This window comes from Stigmatopora argus, chromosome 6, assembly GCF_051989625.1.
Source record: "Stigmatopora argus isolate UIUO_Sarg chromosome 6, RoL_Sarg_1.0, whole genome shotgun sequence".
In the NCBI taxonomy this organism is placed as follows: domain Eukaryota; kingdom Metazoa; phylum Chordata; class Actinopteri; order Syngnathiformes; family Syngnathidae; genus Stigmatopora; species Stigmatopora argus.
Window position 1 is genome coordinate 18,918,618 of NC_135392.1, and position 23,520 is coordinate 18,942,137.

General features: G+C 40.1%; 1 protein-coding gene across 9 annotated transcripts; it reads left to right on the forward strand.

The window, feature by feature from the left end:
• The first annotated feature begins 532 nt into the window (after positions 1 to 532).
• Positions 533 to 23,202, forward strand: zc3h11a (zinc finger CCCH-type containing 11A). 9 transcript variants are annotated; one of them, XM_077602248.1, is made up of 18 exons: positions 590 to 647; positions 1,033 to 1,061; positions 3,565 to 3,637; positions 3,751 to 3,892; positions 3,974 to 4,093; positions 8,492 to 8,615; positions 8,691 to 8,891; positions 11,644 to 11,697; positions 11,792 to 11,965; positions 12,101 to 12,178; positions 12,286 to 12,381; positions 12,545 to 12,607; positions 13,334 to 13,846; positions 16,190 to 16,257; positions 16,330 to 16,813; positions 17,031 to 17,200; positions 17,275 to 17,468; positions 22,340 to 23,202. In XM_077602248.1, the coding sequence occupies exons 4-18, from the start codon at positions 3,839 to 3,841 to the stop codon at positions 22,530 to 22,532; spliced, it is 2,586 nt and encodes an 861-aa protein (XP_077458374.1). In that variant the 5' UTR covers positions 590 to 647; positions 1,033 to 1,061; positions 3,565 to 3,637; positions 3,751 to 3,838; the 3' UTR covers positions 22,533 to 23,202. The 9 variants fall into 9 exon arrangements, with proteins under 9 accessions (XP_077458371.1, XP_077458369.1, XP_077458370.1 ...); XM_077602247.1 differs by having other exon boundaries at positions 594 to 647; positions 951 to 1,061; XM_077602245.1 differs by lacking the exon at positions 1,033 to 1,061 and having other exon boundaries at positions 533 to 647.
• The last annotated feature ends 318 nt before the right edge of the window (positions 23,203 to 23,520 follow it).

Consider the following 23,520-nt stretch of genomic DNA (forward strand, 5'->3'; position numbering starts at 1 on the left):
AGCCACTGTTGACTTAATATTCAACAAGTGGGGGAAATAGCATATAATAGAGTATGAATTACTTCTTCCACACATCGTCAGCTTCAAATATTTTTAACTTTGTCAAGTCAATTTTGGTCAAATCCATTTGTATTGCCTAATATCATCAAAAATATGCCTAGGGGCTACGCAGACAATTCCTAGTGATCAAACAGTAAATTTCAAAATGCTAAAGAAACGATTATAAGAATAAATTAAGCACTGAAAATTAAATACATACCTCAATAAAATCCAGTTAGTCATTAACTGTTTATGCCCTCTATGATGACATTCCCTTACGTAACAAAAAGCCTTTTTTATTTGGTTTAACTTTTTTGTTTGATTACCTTAAAAATTAAGGTGAGGCCGCAGCTAATACTTCCAAAAGAAAATCCAGATGAAGATCCACTATGGATCATGGGTGTGTTGCATCTACACTCCAGTTCGGTAGATGGTAGTCATCATAAGCATGGTTAGACAACCACGCACACGAGAAAAGGAAGAAGAAAAGGGGCGAAGAAGAACAAAACCAAAACACTTCCAGCGCCATTTTGCTTACAAGCTGCTAACGCAATTCATCAAACCTTTTCTGCAGTACCTAATCGCAAACCATTTTCACCAAGAAACTGGTAATTGTTATTATTTCCACATGTTGGATTTGACGCTTTCTTGTGTCAATTAATATATGGTGGTTGAGGGTGGCGAGTTTTTTTTCCTAGCAATTACGGGTAACATAGGGGTGGCCACACAGACTAGAAATGTACGTAGGCCTAGTGCAAATGATCTAATATTACATGCTACATTTTAAAGAACAATTCGCATTCGTCACTATTTTATCGTTATATTAATTATATATTATAACTGTTATTAATTGGGAACACAAATTGCATTTAGCTATCATTCCTCTACTAATTTACTGATTTTTTTGGTAGCTTTTCATCAGTGCCTCGATTCGTATTTTTTACGTGAATTTTTGTTTTGTTTTTAACAACATACACATCGTGGCCGTTAAAGCCGCAATCTGGATTTAACCAAACAAGTAGGTAAGACTCTTCTTTTGGCTAACTGATTTCGTGGCTTTGTTGCTGTTCTGAAGGTTTTGGAATAGTGAGGGAACGAACCTACAGCCGTGGATCGCATCAGTGTTTTAGAAATGTCCGATTTTGGGCTCTGCGTCAATTCAAGAAGAATGCTGAATCACAAGTTACTGATCGATTTGACACACACATACAGGGTGACAAAATATTGAAGCCTGTATTGGCAAACACGAGCAAGTGGCAGCACTGCGAGGCAGAGGCCTTGAGCGAGAATTTTTTTGTTCTATTTCAGTAACGATGGATCAGTTGCTCGTTCGAGCAACATCTTAAACATGTTCTATAAAAAAAGAGTGAACGTTTGACAGCTGTGCAGAGGCCGTTCCAACGTTTGCAATTTAGGATGCTATGGTGGTGTTCCATTGAAAACATGCTATATATAACATTGTCGATAAATAACTTTGAAGAGACCTAATTAAGTAACCACAAGGAGGACCAAGAACTGTTCATTGATGTTGTATGCGAGTTGGTCTTAGGAAGCACCCGGCCTTCAGTTCGTAAGCAAGCAGTTGCAGTTGAAATTTCCGAGAGAATGTTTGCAGAATTCTTACTTTATTTTTTTTAGATCTATTACTAAACCCATTGTTAAACTCGAATTGCACTACTTTCAACAAGTTCATGAAACCTGGTCTTAACATGATGAAACAACATCTCACCCTGCACCGTAATCATTATAGACTGCAAGAATTGTTCCATAACCGTGTGATCTCAAGATTTAGTAAGTTTCCTTGGCCTCATATATTGCCAGATTTGGTCACTTGGTGATTCTGTTTCTTCTTGTGGGGTGATTTTAAGAGTAAAGTGTACATAACTGGACCAAAAACTTTCGACGACAGAATAGCCAACGCCATCTACAAGACTTAATACTTTTTTTTAATCCCATCATAGTTTTGTTAAATGGAATTCTTTCATTTCATTTATTATGATTTAGGCCTGTGCAATATGACCAAAATAGTTATCACAAAAAAAATACCAGTCTAACTCACTTCTTTTTTTCTTTCAAATTTGAAACTTCCAATTTCTGTGAAAAGGTAAATAAATTAGTTTCCTCATTCAATTATGAAAGTAACTATGTTGCCTTGCATAAAAAGATAAGATAAAGATAAATTATGACGATTTTAAAGTGGATCAACCTCCCTCCTTACACTATGAAAAGTAATAAATAATAAAACCTGCAGAAATTTATTTGCAGGCATTTAAAAAAGAAAAAAGAAAGAAATAAAATGACAGGGATACTTCACTTGAATCTTTAAATAGGTCGGCTTGGTGTTGACCTGCATCTCATAATCGCTCATTTTGGCTGTGTTATAGTGCTTTTGCTTTCGTGTTCTGTGTTAGCCGCTCTAGAACTAACCATGCTAAAAATAGCTTTTTGTTCCTTACCATCTTTTTCGTCCAGTGAACGTTGGTCTGAAACTAGCCTTCACGTCGCATCAACTCCCCCGTTTTTTGTGGTGTTCTGGTGGTATAATTGCAGTTTAAATTATTGAAGGTTTTATTATTATTGTTGCCAAAAATTATTTGACGATAATTATAGTTTTATCGCCCAGGTCTGTTATGAATACAATATTTTTCTTCAATCACTCATGGTTTTATTGGATGGTTAAAAAGTTCTTGTTTTTTGGGTCACCCTGTGTATGTATGTTCTGTTACACGAGCATCATTAAACGTGGTCCTCAAAGAATCATGGCATTGGAGTTTGCGTACGCCCTGTAAAAATCTAATCATGGATAATATTTTAATGCTGCATCATTGCAATTCCGAACAATTTTTAATGTGGTTTGAGTGTGCTGAACATGGAGGTGAACTCTGAAGAATGTCAACTGTACTCCAGAAGGTAAATGTGTTATTCATTAGAAACTTCTGCAACTGTGTGAATGTTATTATTGGATCATTTGATTAGTGAACTATTAGGATGTTCAAAAACAGATGTCTTCACGATATAAACTGCATCCAAAATGCTTCATTTGTTCAATAATAACCCTTTCAGTTCTGTGGGGAATGTTTTTATTTAATTTTTTAGGTCTTAATCCATCCTTTGGGCCTTCGCTGTGGTCCCTGGCAATGGAAAACACACACCCTTTTAAGAATACATGCGCAGAAGACATTTTTTTTATTTTTTTGGGCTTCAGTTTTGGTAGCTAATTTTTTCCTCATAAAATGTTCCCACGGGTGCAAAATGTGTCCAACCCAAGAAGAGTTGTTTTCACCATCTTCCAGTTTGAATTTACGATCTTTTTTTTACAACCAGCTTAATCATTTTTCCTTATATGCCCCAAACTACAACTTTTTAAAAGAAAAAATGTTTCACAAATTAAAAAAAAAAAGAGTGGGAAAGGACTTTAAGCCAACATCAGTAATGTTAAGCAGTCTGCCTGAGATGTTTGAGGGCCCTGGGCGACCTCCTAGCTCCCCATTTCCTTCTTATCTCATGGATCAAGTTTTCCTCCAGGAATTCATACTGAAACAAGGGCAACCCATCATCAACCTTCAAAAGAGGAAGAGAACGTCTTTACACTCCTCAGGTACTAAATGCAATAGAAAGCATGGAATAATGTTCATTTAGAATCAGGCTGTTTTCGTATTCCATTTTTAAATTATAATCCTGCTTGTTAAATGAACTGGTTCATGTTTTCAGGGGAGTCTTGTTGGGCTGGAAGAAGCAGCTGCTTAGTTCTAAGGTCATAGCTAAATCAGTGCTGACCAAGACTTAAACCGACCTCACAATGACTAATCATGGAGACGACTGCTACTTCTTTTACTATTCTACTTGCACTAACGTAAGCAATACATTTATTAGATATACCAGCATTTATACATTTTCTCCTTTATATGATAAAGTTCTCACATTTTTCCACCAGGGAGACAGCTGCCCCTTCAGGCACTGTGAAGCAGCAATGGGCAATGAGACCGTCTGCAGTCTCTGGCAGGAGGGGCATTGCTTTCGAAATGTCTGCAAGTTTCGCCACATGGAAATCACAGTAAGAAATATTTTAAAACAAAATTTAAATAAAGTGGCAATGAGACTGTTAACTGACCTGACAATGAAATGTTTAAATTTTGAAATGTACCTTTTCTCCAAATCCAAAAATTGAGGAAATCAGAGCACACAAAAGTTGTAAAAAGTTTTGCCAAAAAGTATGGTTCTACCAGAATTTGACAAAACATCCTCTTTCATTTTTATTATTTATTTCCAAAAAGAGATAAACTTAAATTGCTGCTTGTGCTTATGTATTTTATTTCAGAGGCATTTAGAAAAAAAAGAAAGAAAACGAAGGGCGACTTCACTAGCATCTTTTAGTTGGTCAGTTCGGTGTTGTCCTGCATATCATAATCAGTCGTTCTGGCTGTGCTATATTCCTTTTTTTCATGTGTAAGCTGCTCTATTGCTAACCTGCTAAATGATTAGCTGTTCCTCACCATATTCTTCGTCTCCTGAACTTTGGTATGGAACTAGCGTTCACATCGTATCAGCGCCCCTCTTTGTTGTGGTGTTTGTGTTGTGTAATTGCATTTTATATTTACTGTGATCCTTTACCACTTCGCAGCTTCAACATTCGCAGTACATTATGGGTTCTTTATATTAAGTATAAAAAAACTAATAAAAATGTCTAAATTCACACTGAAAATCGCAAGCGGAAAACAGGATAAAAACTGGCCAAAGTCAGTGCTGAATTGGATGGCACTCAGCGCTGAAGAAGCCATATATCACCGTAGTAGAACAATGACACGCCGAATAAAAGGCCGAGGACTACGTCTTGCCATGTCCTGGTTTCTTCGGATTATATTTGGAATTGTGTACATTACCTGTGGAGAAACACTTAGCAGAGTCCTTGGAAATTCCTCCTAAGCGCCAATGAGCCCAAGAAAGAATGAACCATGGTGACCGTGACCGAGGAAAAGGTGACGTTGCTATCGTAAAGGGCGTAGCACGCCATTGCAGCATAAATTAATCTACCGTGCATTTTACCAAGAAAGCAGAAACGAACATTCGGAAGACGGCTCTGACGAAGAGGAGTTGGCCTAAAGCTCCCAATAACCTTTATTTTTTATATATTTTTTTAGATCAAGCGGAGAGGAACTATTTTCACTGAGTACAGTACTTAAAGTATTTACACTTGTTATTAATAGATTAGATTTACCTTATTTACTTGCATATAAGCCGCCCACGCATATAAGCCGCACCCTGAAAGTTGCCTTGAAATTTTTGAATTTTACAATTTCTCGCATATAAGCCACCCCCTGATTCCCAATTTTCACCTCCATATTCATGGTTTTAATAGGCAGTACAAATGTGTTACCTTGAAGGGAAAATGTCTTTGTAAATGCAAAATATCAAATTATTCAATTTGAAAAAAGAAATAAGTCCATCGTGATGAGAACTTGATGCTTTCCAATTAGAGAAAATGTTGTGGCAGCCATATTTCTTCTAATGTCAAAATATCTCAATTCTTTCGATGGTTCATATTACTCCAATAGTTGTCACTTTCTAACTAGAAATAAAACGAAAAAAAATCACGGTGGAATTTTGTTTGATTTCAAAATCAAGGCTACTAAAAAATGTAGACGGCAGCGCCCCGACCTCACTAGGATGGCTGCGCCCGATCTCCCTAAGATGGCCGTGCCCCGACCTCGCTAAGATGGCTGTGCCCCGACCTCGCTAAGATGGCTGCGCCCCGACCTCACTAAGACGGACGGCCATGCCCCAAGCGAGCTGTTTTTCATGAATTTCATTCATAGACGTCAATTATTTTTTTTAGCATTTTATCTGTTTATCTTTTCTCTATTAAAATAAATGACCGTATCGGCATTCGCTTGCGTTTTTGTCGTGACGTCGTCGTGTCACGGCGCCGTCAAATTGCAGTTTTTTGCAATTAGTGTTTTTATGAGCATGTACGCCGTACCCTCGATTCAGTCATCATTTTTTTGTCCGACAAAAGCGGCTTATATGCGAGTAAATATGCTAGATATTAACACATTACAGTCTTTTCATGTCTATAACTAATATTTAATAAATACACCTCTTGATAATTGTACTTGTGTACTTGTATTTTTGTATAGGTGTGAAAACATGTATCATATGGTATGTAGCAATAATAGAGGGGCTCCTACGTCTCGGTTTTTTGAATATTGCAGCCATGTCTGGCGATAGTAGTCGCGATATTCGAGTGATTACTGTATCGACTTTTATCGAAAGTTTTTATTACTGTTGTCAAAAAAATGTGACTTTATCATTATCGTTTTACCGCCCAGTTCTGCATACATTGCATATATATTTCATGCATGCAGTGGCTAGTATTAAAGATCTCATCTCATCGGGCCAACCAGGAGACCTAGTCTTCCCAGCGCGTCCTCGGTTGGCCCAGTAGCCTCATCCCGGTGGGACGTGCAAGGAACACCTGAACAGGGAGCCGTCCTGGGGCATCCTAATCAGATGCCAGAGCCAACTCATCTGAATCCTCTCCATCCGGTGGAGCAGCGGTTCTAGTCCGAACCCCTCCCGGATGACCGAGCTTCTCACCTTATTTCTAAGGGAGAGTCTGGACACCCTTTGGTGGAAACTCATTTCAGCCGCTTGTATCCGGGATATTGTGCTTTTGATCACACCCCCACAGCTCATGACCAAAGACAAGGATGGTAACGTAGATTGACCGGAAAATAGAGAGCTTTGCCTTTTGGCTCAGCCCTTTCTTCACCATGACAAACCGATGCAGAGTCCACATCACTGCAGATGCTGCACCGATCTGCCTGTCGATCTTCCCCTCCATTCTTCCCTCACTCGTGAAGACCCCAAGATACTTAAACTCCTCCACTTGGGGAAGGACCTCATCCCTGATCTGGCGGAGACATGTCATCTTTTTTCTATTGAGGACCATGGTCTCATATTTACATATTCACTTTGGGTTGCAAATCGTTCCATTTAGAGTTGGAGATCACGGCTTGATGAAGACAAGAGAACCACATTATCTGCAAAAAGCAGGAATGCAATACTGAGGCCACCAAACCGGACCTCCTCAACACCACAGCTTCATCTAGATATTCTTTTTATATAAGCCCTCGTGGAGTCCAACTTCCACTGGAAACAGACCCGACTGACTGCCAGCTACGCGGACCAGGCTCTGACACCGTCATATAGGAACTGGACCCCACATGGGGATTATTTCCCTAAAATTCGAGCACACCCTCCGGTCCCCACTCCAAATCCAGAGGCACTGTCCACGATGTCAATCTTTCAGAGGCGTGGCAACCAAGACAACCCCACAACATCCAGAGCCTTTACAAACTCATCACGGACCTCATACGCTCCCGGGGCCTTGCCACCGAGGAGCTTTTTAACCACCTCAGTGACTTCAACCGCCTCAGAGTTCCCAGGCTCTGCTTCCTCATTGGAACATGTGTTGGTGGAGTTGAAGAGGTCTTCAAAGATTTTGGCCCACCAATTCACAACATCCCGAGTCGAGGTAGGCAGCGCCCCATACCCAATATACATTGTGTTGATGGTGCCATGGTTTCCCTTCCTGAAACGTCGGATGGTGGATCAAAATTTCCTTGAAACCACCCGGAAACCATTCTCCATGGCCTCACCAAACTCCTCCCACTCCCGGGTTTTTTCTTCGGCGACCACTCGAGCCGCGTGCCGCTTGGCCAGCCGATACCCATAAGCTGCATCCGGACTCCCTTGGGCCAAAAAAGCCCGATAGGACTCCTTCAGTCTGACGGCATGCCTTTCCTCCGATGTCCTACAGTGGGTTTTGTGGTCGCTGCCATGGCAGGCACTGACCACCTTGCGGCCACAACTCTGGTTTGCCGCCCCAGCACTAGAGGCGTGGAACATGGTCCACTCTGACTCTGTGTCACCCGCCTTTTCGTGGACATGAGAGAAGCTCTGTCGTAGGTGGATTGATTGACAATAATGAACAACATGTTCAAGCATAAAGGTGTCCATATGTGCACTTAGCACCAGGACATCCAAGGCCGCAGTTCGATGATTGACTTTGCGGTCGTGCCATCAGACTTGCGGCTCGCTGTCTTGGGCACACAGGTAAAGGAAGGGGCGGAGCTCTCAATTGATCACCACCTGGTGGTGAGTTGGCTCCGGTGGTGGGGGAGTATTCCTGTGTGGGGGCCCGGCAGACCCAAAAGCTTTGTGACTTTCTGTTGGGAAGGCCTGGCAGAGTCCCCAGACATAAGGCTTTTCAGATCCCATCCTCAGGTCTACAGGTTTGCTATATCCTCATTTTTGTGTCCACAGTTTATTTCTGGACTACATGACATGCCCCCATTCCACGCTTCTCTATTATTGCTTCTTCAAATGTAAATTCAATCCCTCCAATCTATCATACCTATGTTCTTAATTGTAAACTCTTCCATTAATACAGAAAAATCGGAAGGAAATACAATGCTTTTGGGAGACCCAGCTAGCCGGCTGCCAGAAACCCCACTGTGCCTTTTTCCATGAAAAACCTCGTTGTGTAGATGGGATTCTTTTTCCACCTGACCGAAGTGAGTGTATTACCAGAGAATTTTATTTAGCACATTTTAGATCATTTCAACTCAACCTATGAAATCAATAAAAAGTGATTAATGAAATGATTCCAGGGCAAAGTGTGAAAGAGCAGCTGCATGAAGAGCCATCACCACTTCCAGCCACTCCCATCCCCTCCGCAGCAAATCCACAGTTGAGAGGAGTCATAAAAACAGAAAGCCAGGAACCAGTCCCTAGCCCCACTCATCCACCAGTGGTGATTAACCCAGCAGATGATGATGAAGATGAAGACGGTAAGATTCCTTTTTTTATTGTTTTAGTAAAATGTAATTATATTTTATCCATGTGACACATTTAATATACTTACACTGAAGTAGGAATATATAATGATTGTTCCGCATTTTATTTCATAGGCTGTCATTGACAGCGATTGACGTCCGATCCTTTGGAAGTGGTCTAATTGTCAGAAAATAAACAAATGATCATTGGCTTGCAGTCACTTAACCCTTTTGAGAATTTAGTTTCTGTTTTAACTATGAAACTCACCTGAATGTATTTTTTTGCCCAGAATTAAATTACATTTTAAATTTCGTAGTGTGACTGTCGCACAATCCCCCGGGGTGTATTTTTCTTTTGGGGTGTTTAAACATTTTTTCCATTATTCCAGGTCTAAGAAATGTTCGGTTTGCATGTTTAAGGTAGCATTATCACCTCTGGCGATACTTTGGCGAATTCGATAGATTGAACATTGCTGAGCCACAATCCATTGTCCTTTTCTTCGTAAAAATACCCTCAGCTCCGCTACCCAGAGGCTACCGGCTGTCCTGCCCGCTCAGACGGCTCTATTTTCAGATCAGAGCGACAGCTTCCACTGTAAGGTCGCCCAAAGCTCGCACTTCTGGAAAATTTCGCCCTCACCGAGGTTTCTGGCTGTTTTACCCGCTCAGAGCGCTCTATTTTTGGATAAGGCTGACTGCGTTCACCGTAAGGTCACCCGGAGCTCGCATTTCTGGAAGAATTCACCCTCACCGAGGCTCCCGGCCGTCATGCCCGCCCAGAGGGCTCTATTTTTGGATAAGGACGACTGCGTCCACAGTACGGTCACCTGGAGCTCGCATTTCTGAAAAAAAAAAAACACATTCACTGTGGCTCCGGGCCGTCCAGTCCATTCGGTTTCATTATTGTGGCGACCAGCATTTGTCTTTTTTTCCCCAAGAAATTCAATGGTTTTATCAGAAAACGATTAATACGGGTTGTTTAGGATATACCGTCACACTATAATGGCTGGTATGTCTCTCTTTTTTCCCGTCCAATCAAGCGATGAGCTCAGTGAATTGTGCACATAGAAGTAGCCTATTTTGTTGTTTTGATCCAAGCCTTTGACTTAAGACCAATGTTCCCTCTAATTTTTCGTTTGTCTGGGCAGAAAGACAACCTCCATGAGCACACTGAGTACCAGTGTGAGCAACATCATCATTGCTCGCTACGGCACTAGTAAAACACACCAGTAAAACACCTGCCATGAGCATGAGGTGCATGTCGGGGTACCTTGCTTGCTATATTTTTGATGGCGAAAAGGCGGACGGGTGAAAGGGGAATGCACGTGCGCATATCAAGCTTGACAATATTAGCAATTGACGATGCTGTTTTCCTCTGCTACCGGCCACAGAAACGTTCTGGATTACAGCCGAAATGGGTAAAACGAGATCATAAAAACGTATTTAAAAAAAGAAAACGTTTTTTCTCGTACAAAGGTTGTTATACAGCGTACACAATTTGAAATGATCAAAAAACGTATACCTTGACAGGTATGTGTCTACTAGCCATAAATGATCTAGTCCTAATAAAATGTAATGATTCATATCTGTGGATAAAATATCTAAATAAATGACACTAGAATCTGAACAATTCTGACTTCAAGTTGACCTCATTTTTCACATCTGTCCTTCTCACTTCTCATTCTGCTTCAAATGACTTTTCTGCTGAATGTGTCACTCGAGATAGTCAAGCATCCATTTATGTCTAATATTTTTCCATTGGAACACTCGCTTACAACATAAGCTTCGCTGTATGTTTTGCAGAGAACTTTCTTTTGATTTTGATTTGATTTATTTCATAAGGGACAGCACATATTAATGAACATGCATATGTAAATATGTAAGATTGCAACCAAGGGCTAATTTCCATCTATAGTCCATCGTGTAAACTGAAGACAAACGATGACATATACCACACACACTGAAACACACACAGACGCACACTTGGCAAAGTTTTTGACAGTTCTCACCCAATTTCACCGCTTGTTCTTCTATTTGCTCCGACAGCCATTCCACCTTAGAAGAACCGCATTTCTTTTTTACTTTGACTCGTTTGGCCATGATAAAGACTTGGCAGCAGCTCCACCGAGTTGTTGGCTATATACTAACCTGCAAAATGAACTCATGCCGCGGAAGTAAACACACGGGATGTGCCCGAACCACATCATATCATTGGCTGGACATGGTGTTTGTCAGTTTTTGATTTTGTGCACTGCATATGTTTGCCGTGCGCAGAGAACGCGAGAGTAGTGCGCAATTGCGCACGCGCACATCTTGGAGGGAACATTGCTTAAGACTGCTTTTACCAAGTGACAAATGATAATTCCGATAGTCATGGTTCTAGGTGAGTTTATGTAGTTGACTTTTGAATACGCTTCAACAAGATTCTATCATTTAGTATATTAAAAAATATTATCGTGAGACTTTAAATACTGCAACTGTTGTTTTTTTGTACTAGGTGTTGTCTTCAAGGTTGTGAATTGGATTGGTGATCATTATTACAGACAGACTTGTTATAGAAGTCTCAATATTTAACCCAATCCAGGGGCGACTTTAAAGATGTTTTTTCTTTTGTCAAAATACCCTGAATATGAAATATTACTGCACCCTTCACATTCCTGCCTAAACATGTTAAAATTGTTCGAAGTGCCTGACAATTGCTCACTTTATAAACAAAAGTAAAATTTTCATCGGCCGCCGTGTAACATTTGTATTTTTGTTCTTGCAGACCAATTTTCAGAGGAGGGAGATGGCCCATCCCCAAGAAAAAAATCCAAGCCTGGTCAGTTAAACTAGAACAAACACTTTGTATTCAAAATTCTAAATCCTCTGGCATTTCCACAGTGGTCAATCAAAGTGTTTTTTTTTCTTGATAGATGAGCCTAATAACTGCAGAGTCAGCACTCTGGAGGAGATCCGACTGAAGCGGGCCCTAAAAGCGGGCATGAATAGAGCTAGTAATTCTACAGAAAGTGATGGTATTTCTTTTAATGGAGAAAAAGAAAACATAATTTCAACCATACGGCTACCATTAAATTCATCAAATGAAGGTAAAATGTTTCACAATTCTTTGGAACTTAATTCAGAATTTGTTGGTCCCTTGTCAAAGCACTTAAGTTTCTTTCTCTGGTAAAATGGACAAACTACTATATAAAATTAATTCACATACAATTTCTCTGTCTTAGACACGCTGACTTTTGAAGAAACTTTGAGATCAAGAGGCAGTGCCGATGGTAGGCTTGGGAGACGGAAGGACCCCACATGTAAGATCCGCTGGCAGACACACCCTCTTATTTTGGCAACTCGATTCTTGTACTTGTCCAGAATGTAGTCATTTGTTAGAAATAACTTTCAACTTTTACTTGTTCAGATTTTAAGCCAAGGGAGAGTCTCTCTATGAAATCCAGCCTGGCAAAGCGTTTGGGTAGATTTGTGAAAGAAGAAGCCCAAATGCCCTATCAGAAAGGTAACATACCATTGTCAAACATCTGAAGGATGTCCTAAACACACTCGTACCCTGCTATGCATTTTCATAACACTAATCAAATAGAAGTTATGTGTACTTTGATGAATCTTCCCTTAGTGTGGAATAATGTCCTGTTTGCTGTTGTGCTTGTTTGCTTCATCAGGTATTAAGTCGATTAAGGAACGAATTTCTATACCTTCTGCTCCTGTTTCAATCAGTCAATCAGGTAAGAAAATGTTAAATCTACCAAATATGTCATCCCATTGGTTTTGCTGGCTATGATTTTTCAGAAATTGTAAATATAGAAAAAAATATTTAGTGACCATTTCCACTCCATTTTTTTAGTGATTCATCATAAACTTTTAATGTACAGTAATACCTTGAGACACGAGCTTAATGCGTTCCGGGACCAAGCTCCTATGTCAATTTACTCACATCTCAAATCAATTTTGACCATAGAAAATAACTACTGTATTTTCCGCACTTTAATGCGCACCTAAAAGCCTTCAATTTTTTAAAAGCTGACTGTGCGTCTTATAATCCGGTGCACCTTATACATGGATCAATATTGAGCAGCAACTATGGTAAGCAGCCCCCAACTCCATTTCCCCCGTAGAAGTAGTGCGCGGTGCATGCTGGGATATATAGTTCTTTTGTCAATCCACCCACAATGGCAACGAGCACTCGAATTCAGTGCTCGCCGTCGTTCAGGGTGCATTTACAAAAGAACTCCAGCCGCGAGATGTTGGCGTCAACAGAGCATTCAAAGCTAGTCAGTCACGACACCATATTGTACTCATTGAAAACAACAACTAAAAAGGCCCTCAAGGTGCCATAGGGTGCTGCGAGCGACCATAAAATCCCCTGAGAGAATTTATCAATTATTTTTAAAGGCAAAAATCTACATTGGTTTTCCTTATTGATTTTTGGTTCTATATTTATATTTTAACAGCAGAAGAAATCAGCACAGAATCAAACGGCAAGCTGATTCACATTAAAACCCTCGAAGAAATAAGAATGGAAAAAGCAGCAATGTCTCGTAGCCAGAAAGACTGTCATCCTTCTTTGAACAAAGAAATTACAGTTACCAAGACGGCCCCCATCCAGACACCGAAGACTATAAAGCGAACAGTTGGTGTCCAAGAACATTCTATTACTGCCAACCAACCCCCTACTGAAATCCACCACACAAAGAGGAAAAGAAAAGAGAATCAGCTGGAGCAAAACCTTAATCTTAATAAGTTAAAATCAACTGCTGACAATGTCCCTGGAAAATCTCAGCAAGAGCCAGTGATTCCAGTTCCTGATACAGCAAAACCAGGAGAGGTTAAAGTAAAGACATTGGAAGAGATACGCCAGGAGAAAGCAGCCCGAACTCAGTCTGATGAAGTCAAGAGTCTCAACACTGAGGAGAATGCTCTTCAGAAACGACGATTGCTACAAAATGACAGAGTGACTCGTCAGTGTAAGCGCTTTCCAATCCTTACCACACAATATCAGCCATTTGGAGATTTCAGTTTTGAGGCATCCAGTGGATAAGTCGAGAGTACAATTCTATTCTTCAATCTATCCTTCAAGCATGAATTTATTCCATGTATCCTGGATGCCTCGCACAGTTCTTAGTAATTGGTTCCAGAACTTTTTCGTAACTTGAAAATTTCATAATTTGAGGTGTACCGTATATGTAAATTGTCTAATTTGTTCCACGGTCCTCACACAATTACCAACTAAAGCCTATGAAATTGGTCAATGTGTCCCAATTTTGTATGAAAGATGTGAGGAAACACACAAAAATGAGAGAAAATTGTAAGGGAATGATTTATTAATTTCTCAAAATGCTTGTGTTTGTCCGCCAGATGACGGCAAGAGCCCCCGTTCTACCAGGGCCAAAAGCATCCACTTTGTACTGCCACATACATTTGAGACTTTTACGGGTGCCCCATGTGTGTGTGCGTGCGTCTGTGTGAAAATATGTACCTTGTTGCATTTGTACGGTTTTTAATCGCTTAAGAGGAATTGCAATCATTGTTAAGGGGAGCATTTAGCCGAGTTGGACAGGTATATAAGAAAGAATCTTGAAACATGAATAGTGGTTGTTGTGAGACTGCCAATTGAGTTGAATTGAATGCTTTTATTGTCATTATATGAGATGGAATGAAAGCGATGAAAGAGCCCAGTAGTGGGTAGCGATGTTCCAAAGTGAGAATCAATGCATCCGAGACAATATTTTCCAAATAAAATATTGGATTAGGAAATGGATTTAGTTTTTGGGTGATTTCGTAAGTTGGATCTTTTTCGTATCTCGAGTCACTCATTTCCATAGAAAAAAATCGTAACCTGAAAATTTCGTACCTAGAGAGAGGTGGAGGGAGTTGGAGGGAGGGAGGGATCGAGAGGAATAAATATATACAGACGCTCCCCTACTTACGAACGAGTTAGGTTCCGAGCGATTGTTCATAAGTTGAATTTGTAAGTTGATTCAGTGCTATATTTTGTATTATAATTTATGTTTAAGGCCTATATAAGTATATTGAAGGTTTATATAAGTGCATTTGTATGTTTAAGGCTTGTATAAGTAACACGCATTAGTTTGTACTGAAAAAAACATTTAATAAAATGGAGAGAATATGTACAGTATTGTATATAGAGAGAGATTTATGTATTAGAAACTGGCCGAAAGAAGCGATCTAACGACGATTACAGTTTTTTTCTTTTTTTCATCATAAATGATGCGGTAGTACTGTATGGCATCATTCAATTGATTTGCAAACTTTGTGCAACGTTCAATATTTGGGTCCTGCTGTTCGATCTTTCTGTTTATAAATGGTACTGACAAGTTGTATGCCCGTGAAACGCTCACCACTCTCACGCGCATCAAGCTTCGTTATTATTGCCACTCGTTTCAAATGAAATGGCTTGCCTCTTCCTTGCAACTCCCTCAATAGAAGACTTTCTCTTTTTACCAACCATATTTAATAATGGATGCACGAGATATTTAATGATACAAATGAAAAAGGTTCTTTGCCCACTGGAGATACGTTCACGCACTTCCGCATTGCAACGAAGAAGGTAGATGCTGGGTGAGCTGAGCCCTCACAGTGCCAGGCGTCGGTTTTAGCGGCGGAAAGAAGCACTACAGGGAAAAAATACAAATTCGAACTTACGAACATTTTTCGACTTAAACGCAATTTGCAGACATGTTCGTATGTACCGTTGTTCGTAAGTTGAATGTTCGTAAGTAGGGGAGCGTCTGTATAGATAATCTCATCTCATTTTCTGAACCGCTTTATCCTCACTCGGATCGTTGGGGGTGCTGGAGCCTATCCTAGTTGACTTCGGGCCAGAGGCGGTGTCACCCTGAATTGGTGGCCAACCAATCGCCGGGCACAAGGAGACAAACAACCATTCACGCCCACACTCATACCTAGAGGCAATTTAGAGTGTCCAATCAGCCTACAATGCATGTCTTTGGAATGTGGGAGGAAATCGGAGTACCCGGAGAATAGGAGTTAGGAGATAGTTATTGTGATACCGTATTTTCTGGCGCCGCCATCTTACCTTTTACCGGAGAGTCGGACGTACTGCTCTGCCATGGTGCCCAGAAAAGGAACCTTTGGTCCAGGGGTTGCGCTCAAACTCTGCCAGTGCCTTCTACCCCATTTGATTCTGGCGGTTACCTGGAGTGCGTTGTTTTTGTGTTGGACTGGCATTGCTCCTTTCTGTTGGATGCGCTTACTGATAGATGTCTTCTAAACATATGTAGACACCGAGTCTGTTATCCCTAAATAGATATGTTTGTTTTCTGAAGGTGACATGACTGCAGAGAAGAGTGTGGACTTTACGAAAAAGACACGAAAAGCCGCTGTTACCCCTGAGGTTTGACCTGAAGCTTGTTCAATTGTTCTACTTTGATTTAGTAGTAATTATAATTTCACTGTGCTTTTACAGATGACCTCCTTTATTGTCAAGGTCAAAACATTTGAGGAGATAATGCGTGAAAAACATCTCCGCAAGCAAGAAATGGCTGAGAAAGCTTCTCTTAGCCAGCAGGCCTCTGATGCTAAGGCTTCAACCAAACCAATAGTGAGTGCTGGAACTACGCTGAAGAAGATTCTTCCACCATCACCTTCCAGTGGCAATGTTCCACCCACCCAAAATGTCTTGTTTCGCAAGCTTAAAACTGTCAAATCGAATTCAGATTCCCCTCTAAATAACACACCTGTTGTCACAACTGTGGCCTCTGTTCTAACAAATTTAAACTCCCCTGAGGAAGACACTATTTTACAACATCCTAGAAGCTTCAACAAGGTCCCAAATAAGAGCACCAATGTATTTTCACAACTCTCATCGAAGCAGACAATTTCAGAGAGACTCCATTCTCCAGCAGTAGAAAGTTTGACTACTGATAAAACGCTTACTAAAGACAGAAAAGGTACGTTGCACTTGCTTATTGTGTTAATACTTATTTATTCATGTTTTCTTGAAGTGTTTACTTTAAGTTCCTTTCATCAGATTGACGTAATAATGTGACTTCATCAATCTCTCCAAAAATATGTATCAAAGCTTTGAGTTAAGTTTAGTGAAAGTTGCATAGCCTGAAGAAATGCCCTTTCCTTTGTTGATTGTGCACAATGTTACCTTTTTTCCAGTACGGCCCAAACTGAATGTCAAGCCATCGGTCATGAAGCCAGACTTGCAAGTCAATTCATGCCAAAAGAGGAAGAGAGGAGTGCGCTCTGCTGTAGCTGCTGTTAAACCTCTGAATAGCGCCACAATCGTTTTAGAAGAATCACAGGAAACTGCAAAAAGAGACCTAGAGGTATGGTTCACTTTTCAGTATTTTTAGATTACCTTGAATGAAACTGGCCTTAGCTGATTTTTACTGCTTTAAAGGTTATGCCATCCTCCAGTAAAAAAACTGAGATGAGCTCTTCAGTTTCCTGTAGTCCCAGGTCATTATTTGAAGACCACCACAGCTCAAGTGAGGAACTAAAGACCATCCAGATTTTAAAACACAGTCCAAGTCAAGAAACCAAGCTATTGGCAACACCTACCAATGCCATAGAGGAGTATTCTGCCCATTCAAGGTATTAGTTCACTTGTATATTTTTTTCTCTCTCTAGTATAATATTGTTTATTAGTTTAATAAAGGGATAGTACATATTTATGAACGTATACAGTAATACCTTGACATACGAGTGCCCTGACATACGAGGAGTTTGAGATACGAGTAAATTCCCAGCAAATATTTACCTTGGGATACGAGCATACAAGACAGCTTATGATTTCACCGCACTGTCTTACTCGCCGCTTATCCCTCATGCAAAGATCTCTATGAGCACTAGGTGGATCGTTGCATTTTTTCCCGTGTTTTTTTTTTGCATTAGTCAGTGCAGAATTAAAGGAAACACAATAGATCCAAAGCAAGCCGGTGCAATGAAGGGTAGTGCGAAAAAAAGGCGAATGATGACAATCGATATTAAGCACGAAATACCGTATTTTCCACCTATAAAACTGATAGGGCGCAGTTGCGGGAATATTTTCAGTTTTTTTGTCAATACATAGGGCGCCCCGTCAGAAAAGGCGCTAGCATGACACTAGGCTAGCGTATGTTATGCTAGCGTACCGTACCTATGTTATGCTAGCCATTTCCAAGCGTTCACACCCGAATTCTGTTGTCATTCACGTCAGGCTCTGTATAGCTCTAATATGCTGTTTCTTTGAGTATTGAGAGTGTTTTTGAGGGTTAAAAGCGCTGCAAGCACACGGAAGTCAAATGCCTTGCCCCTCCCCTGGGATGTTTTAAATGGATTTACTGTAATGCTTGGAATGTGCGGGGAGGCTATTTTTAGGGTGAACGTCCGCTGGGTTGATCGCAATAAGTAGCGTGCCGGCAAGAAAAAAAAACAGTCACTCAAGCGGTATGGGCCATATAAAAATTGAATTTAGTGCACTAAAAAGGCGCATCGACCATTTTAGAGAAAATTCTAGACTTTTAGGTGCGCTCTATAGGTGTAAAAATACGGTAATCCAAAAACATTAGTGTACGCGTGACTGAGCTGGCTCGCTAATACGAAGCATGAAGTTTGCCTCGAACGCTGTGGTGGAATACATTAACGTCTTTGCCTTGCACAAGAAGGTTTAAATTTAGTGTAACGTAAGATTAAAACTTTTTTTTAAGTGTGTATAGGAATCTAAGTTCATTTAAGTTAAATTTAAAGTTTATGTTACGAGCGCATCTGTCAAGTCTCTCTCTCTCTCTCTCTCTCTCTCTCTCTCTCTCTCTCTCTCTCTCTCTCTCTCGCTCTCTCTCCCATCTCTCTCCCATCCGCAAACTCTGCATTTTATTGAATACTAATGTCTTATTTTATCATAAAACATCATAACCACTAGTTATTTGTTACTTTGTTAGTAGATAGTCAATTACAACCAATAAAAATACAGTTATACCTCTACTTACGAAATTAATGGGTTCCAGAACTTTTTTTCGCAACTTGAAAATTTTCTAAGTAGAGGTACTTTATATGTAAATTCTCTAATCCGTTCTGCGGTCCTCACACAACTACCAACTAAACCCTTTAAAATTGGTCAGTGTCCCAATTTTGTATGAAAAATGTGAGGAAACTCCCCAAAAAATGAGAAAATTATAATGTTCAAATATCGCGGCCATGTCTGGTCCACATTATCCGCAATATTCACGGGATTTAAAAATGCATATAGGGAATTTATGAGACAATATTTTGCACCCTAAAATTTGTTATCGCGACAGGCCCACTGGGATCCAGGAAATGCAATATTAAAGACACTGTGATATTGGTCATTGCTAAAAAAGAAAACCTACTGGCTTATAAAGAGGTAGGGGTGGGCAAGAAACCAGTGACAACACTGGGCTTTGGCTCCTGATGACCACAGCTGGCCTTCAACCCCCCCCCCCCAGAAAAAAAAAAAAAAGATTGATTTTATTGCTCCTAGCAGCTTATGATGCTGATCGATCGGGGAGAAATGTGCTTTGAAAGCTTTTTGGCCAGCGGACACAATTTTAAAATTCAACTTGTCTATAGAGTGAACATTTGGGAGCCTGTAGGACACTAACTATGTTGGCGAACACTTTTAAAAATTTGTTGGCCACCCCTATTGCCGCAACTACCGCACAAAAACGACCCGAACTGCTGTCAGAAATCGTGAGTTAGACAATAAACTACAATCCAATATAAACACATTAGTTCACTGGCTTTGTAGTACTATACACTCACTGAAAAGTGTTATTGTGTGTGCTGCCTGGTGGAAAGTTGACTTATGCCTCCTCCACTGTTATCATGTACTTCAGATGACAGTCATTCATCAAAAAAATGCATGGTGATCAGTGAAATCTCAGCTAGACACCAACATAGATTACTGAAATTTAGTCAGCCATGGCGTACTTTCATTTCCCATGCTACTTCATATTTAGCTCACAGATTTCATATCTCAATGTACTACATCTTACTACCCCATGTTGATCATGTAATGGACGCCAGCTTGCACTCGTCATAGAGCGAGCTGGTCACCGGTTGTTAGGCATGAGCCAGTCAAGCACAAACCCGATTCATGGCCTTGGCGTACAAGCCACTGGCTCCCAGTAGGATGCAGCCTGAATCACTGGCCTGTCGTGGCCAACATCCCAGGGCATACCTCAGTTGGCTTCAGCTGGTCGTTGGCGTCTAGCCCAGACTGTTCTACTAGTGCTAATGAGCCTCTACTGTGTATGATGTGGGCACACACACGCAGACGCAGATGCATTTTTTAGATAAAATTTTAGCATAAAAATATGAATACCGTATTTTCACACCTATAAAACGCACCGTGTCATAGGGCGCAGTCACATTTGCGGGTATATTTTCTGTTTTTTGTCAATACATTGGACGCTTCGTCCGATATGGCGCTAGAATGACACTAGGCTAGCGTATGTTATACTAGCTGCTAGCGTACCTATTTTATGCTAGCCGCTGGCGTATGTTATGCTAGCTCGTAGCGTATTTTAGGCTAGGCACTAGCGTGTTTTTTAAAGACAGCACTAGCAAAACTATAAGTTTGATAATTCTTTTTTGAGGTGAAAGGTACAGTCTGATATAAAGAGTTCGGCGTTTAGCATGCTAGGCTCCACTGTCAGTCAGAGTTGTGTATTCCGGGAACTTGATTCCAGCTTTGGCGAAAGCTCGAACATCAGTGCTGGCCGATACTTGAGCCCAGTTATCCACAATCCATTGTAACTCGCGACATGCATCACTCCCAAGCATTTGATTCTCCACGCTGTTATATCGGCATCGACAATTCATTCCGTTAGCAATCTGTTAGCAATCCGTTAGCAATCCTTTAGCAAAGGTGTTAAATTGTGTTCGATTCATGGCTTCAGTCCATTTTCCAATCGTTCAGACCCGCATTGTGTTGTCACTCACGTCAGGCATTTCCTCTGTATATCTCTAATATGCTGTTTCTTTGAGTATTTAGTGTTTTTGAGGGTTAAATGAACTACAAGCACACGGAAGTCAAATGCCTTGCCACTCCCCTGGGATGTTTTGAATGGATTTACCGTAATGCTTGGAATGCGTGGGGGGGCTATTTTTAGGGTGAACGTCCGCTGTGTTAATCGCGATAAGTAGCGTGGCGGCAAGAAATAAAACGTCACTCAAGCGGTCAGGGCCATACAAAAATGGAATTTAGTGCACAGACAAGACGCACCGACCGATTGGGCGCATCGACCATTTCAGAGAAAATTTTAGTCTTATAAGTATTTATAGGTGTGAAATGTATTTATTTATTAATTTGGTCGCTAACCCTAGTCTACTAATCCTGGCAGCTCTTGGTATTTGAGTTTGATTTATTCAATAAAGGGACAATACATATTAAGGAAACATTGTCAGTAAAAAGAAAGTTACAAATGTAACTATAGTGATACCTTGAGATACGAGCTTAATGCGTTCCGGGACTGAGCTCGTATGTCGATTTACTCGTATCTCAAATCAACGTTTCCCATAGAAATGAACTAAAAGCAATTTAATTTGTTCCAACCCTCTGAAAAAACAACAAAAACAGGATATTGGATTGGATAAACATTTGTATTTGTTCTAATTCGCCATGTATTAACAGAGTAAAAAATAACTAGTGGTTATGATGTTTAATAGTACTAAAATTAGATGGATTCCGCAGAGGGGTGAGAGAGAGAGAGAGAGCAAGAGACATTTTGCACGGCAATGCGCTTGTAACATAACATAAACAAATTTAAACTAACTTGTATAATGATACAGACACACTCAAAAATAAGTTTAATCTAACCTTACACTAAATTTAATTCTATTTTTATTTTACATTTTTATACCTTTTCTTCTCCCGGGTTGGCTCTATTTGCCCTGCCTCCACCCTGACTTTCAGCTGCAGTTTTTAAAAGGGACCTATCGAGGGTTGTTTGCTTTTGTCCTCCCTTCAAAATATTCCGAAAATGATGCACACAAATGTCCTCACAATAGGATAACGCACGATCACTTGCCAACGAGAAGTAGTATACTCCTCGTATTAGCGAGCCAGCTACGCCATTCTGCACTGACTAACGGGGGGAAAAACACTAAAAAATACAACGCTCTGCCCTGTGCTCGTAGAGACATTACAGGAGGGAGTTGCGGCGGGAAAGACAGTGCCCATGTTGTTCACACATGGCTGTATGCTCGTGTATCAAAATTTGTCTCGTATCTCAAGGTAAATATTTGCTCGAAATTTTACTCTTATCTCAAATGGCTCGTATGTCGGGGCACTCACTCGTATGTCGAGGTATTACTGTACAGTTCTATGAGCTCCATATAACTCCCAATGCACTGTGTCCTTTTGTGATGAGCTGGGATGAAATAAAACCTAATTGATTTGTGCACACAAATGTCGATGTTTTCCATGTACAAAATTTATTTCTGATGACATCTCTCTGTGTTAGCTTTGTACTGAAGACATCTCAGAGTAAATCCCGAAGACATAGCGTGATAGGATCACGCAGCTCAACGTCTGCTGCCGATGATTTAGAGGATCTGATCAACGAATTTACAGATGATCATCTAGATGGAGAGGTGGACCCTGGCATAGGAGAGGATGATCTACTGCAGGAACTGTCTGACATGATTGGCAGTTGAGGCAGCTTTTAATGTTTTTATCACTGCTAGCTATTATTAAAGTAAATTCCCTCCCCTAACTCCTGTTAACCTTGACTAAATCTATTAACTTAACACTTAAAGCTCATTTACCAACAGTTTGCTTATGATTTGTGTTGTCTTTTTCTCAATTATTTCATTAACAATACCTGTTAAATTTTAAGTGTTGGGAAAGACAAACGTGTTAAGCGACAAAGTCTGTATACTGTGTATGCATTGATAAAATTTAAATATGTATATGACTATTTCTGGTACTCCTGGTTTTAATTTCTATCAGATGTTACTTGTACTTTCGCATTGACTTTTCAAATGGCAGTGAATATCAATTTAATGTCAGATTAACGTGTCGTAAATCTCAGAGGATCTGCCCTTGTCCATGTGTATCTTTCTTACAGGTCGTATATTGGTTATTTCTACGACCATTACCAGTAGATTATACAGTAGGCCTAAATTGAAAACCCTTGTTAACCTCAGGGAAGATTTTTCTTTTTCTGTCTGTGAGAAATAGTTATGAAATGTAGTCATTTTCTTTTTTGTCATTTCTTGTATTGGTTTCAGAAGTCTGAGAACAGAACAGTTTCATCACAACTCCTTTATAAGTTCACTATTCAGTGAATTGTCCACATGACCAAATAAAAATGATTTTATTTTATGGCAGTTTTCTTCAGCAATTATAAGCAAGTACTATGATTTTTGATGTAAGGTATTCAGGTGAAAATTAGAAAATGTAACAATCATTTTGGTTTGAATATAGGGAGAGTTAAACAACATACTGATCAATATGTTTTACATATGCTATGTTGTTGAAAATATATTTCATTCAAATTCTACATACAAAATGTTCAGGTTACAAAACACCCCAATAGGAAAATTTTGTCCCTATATATAAAAATAAGTTTGAAAATAATGGAAGCTATGAAACCTAAAACATTCTGATAAATATCTGTCTGACTTCCCTGATGTTATTCTC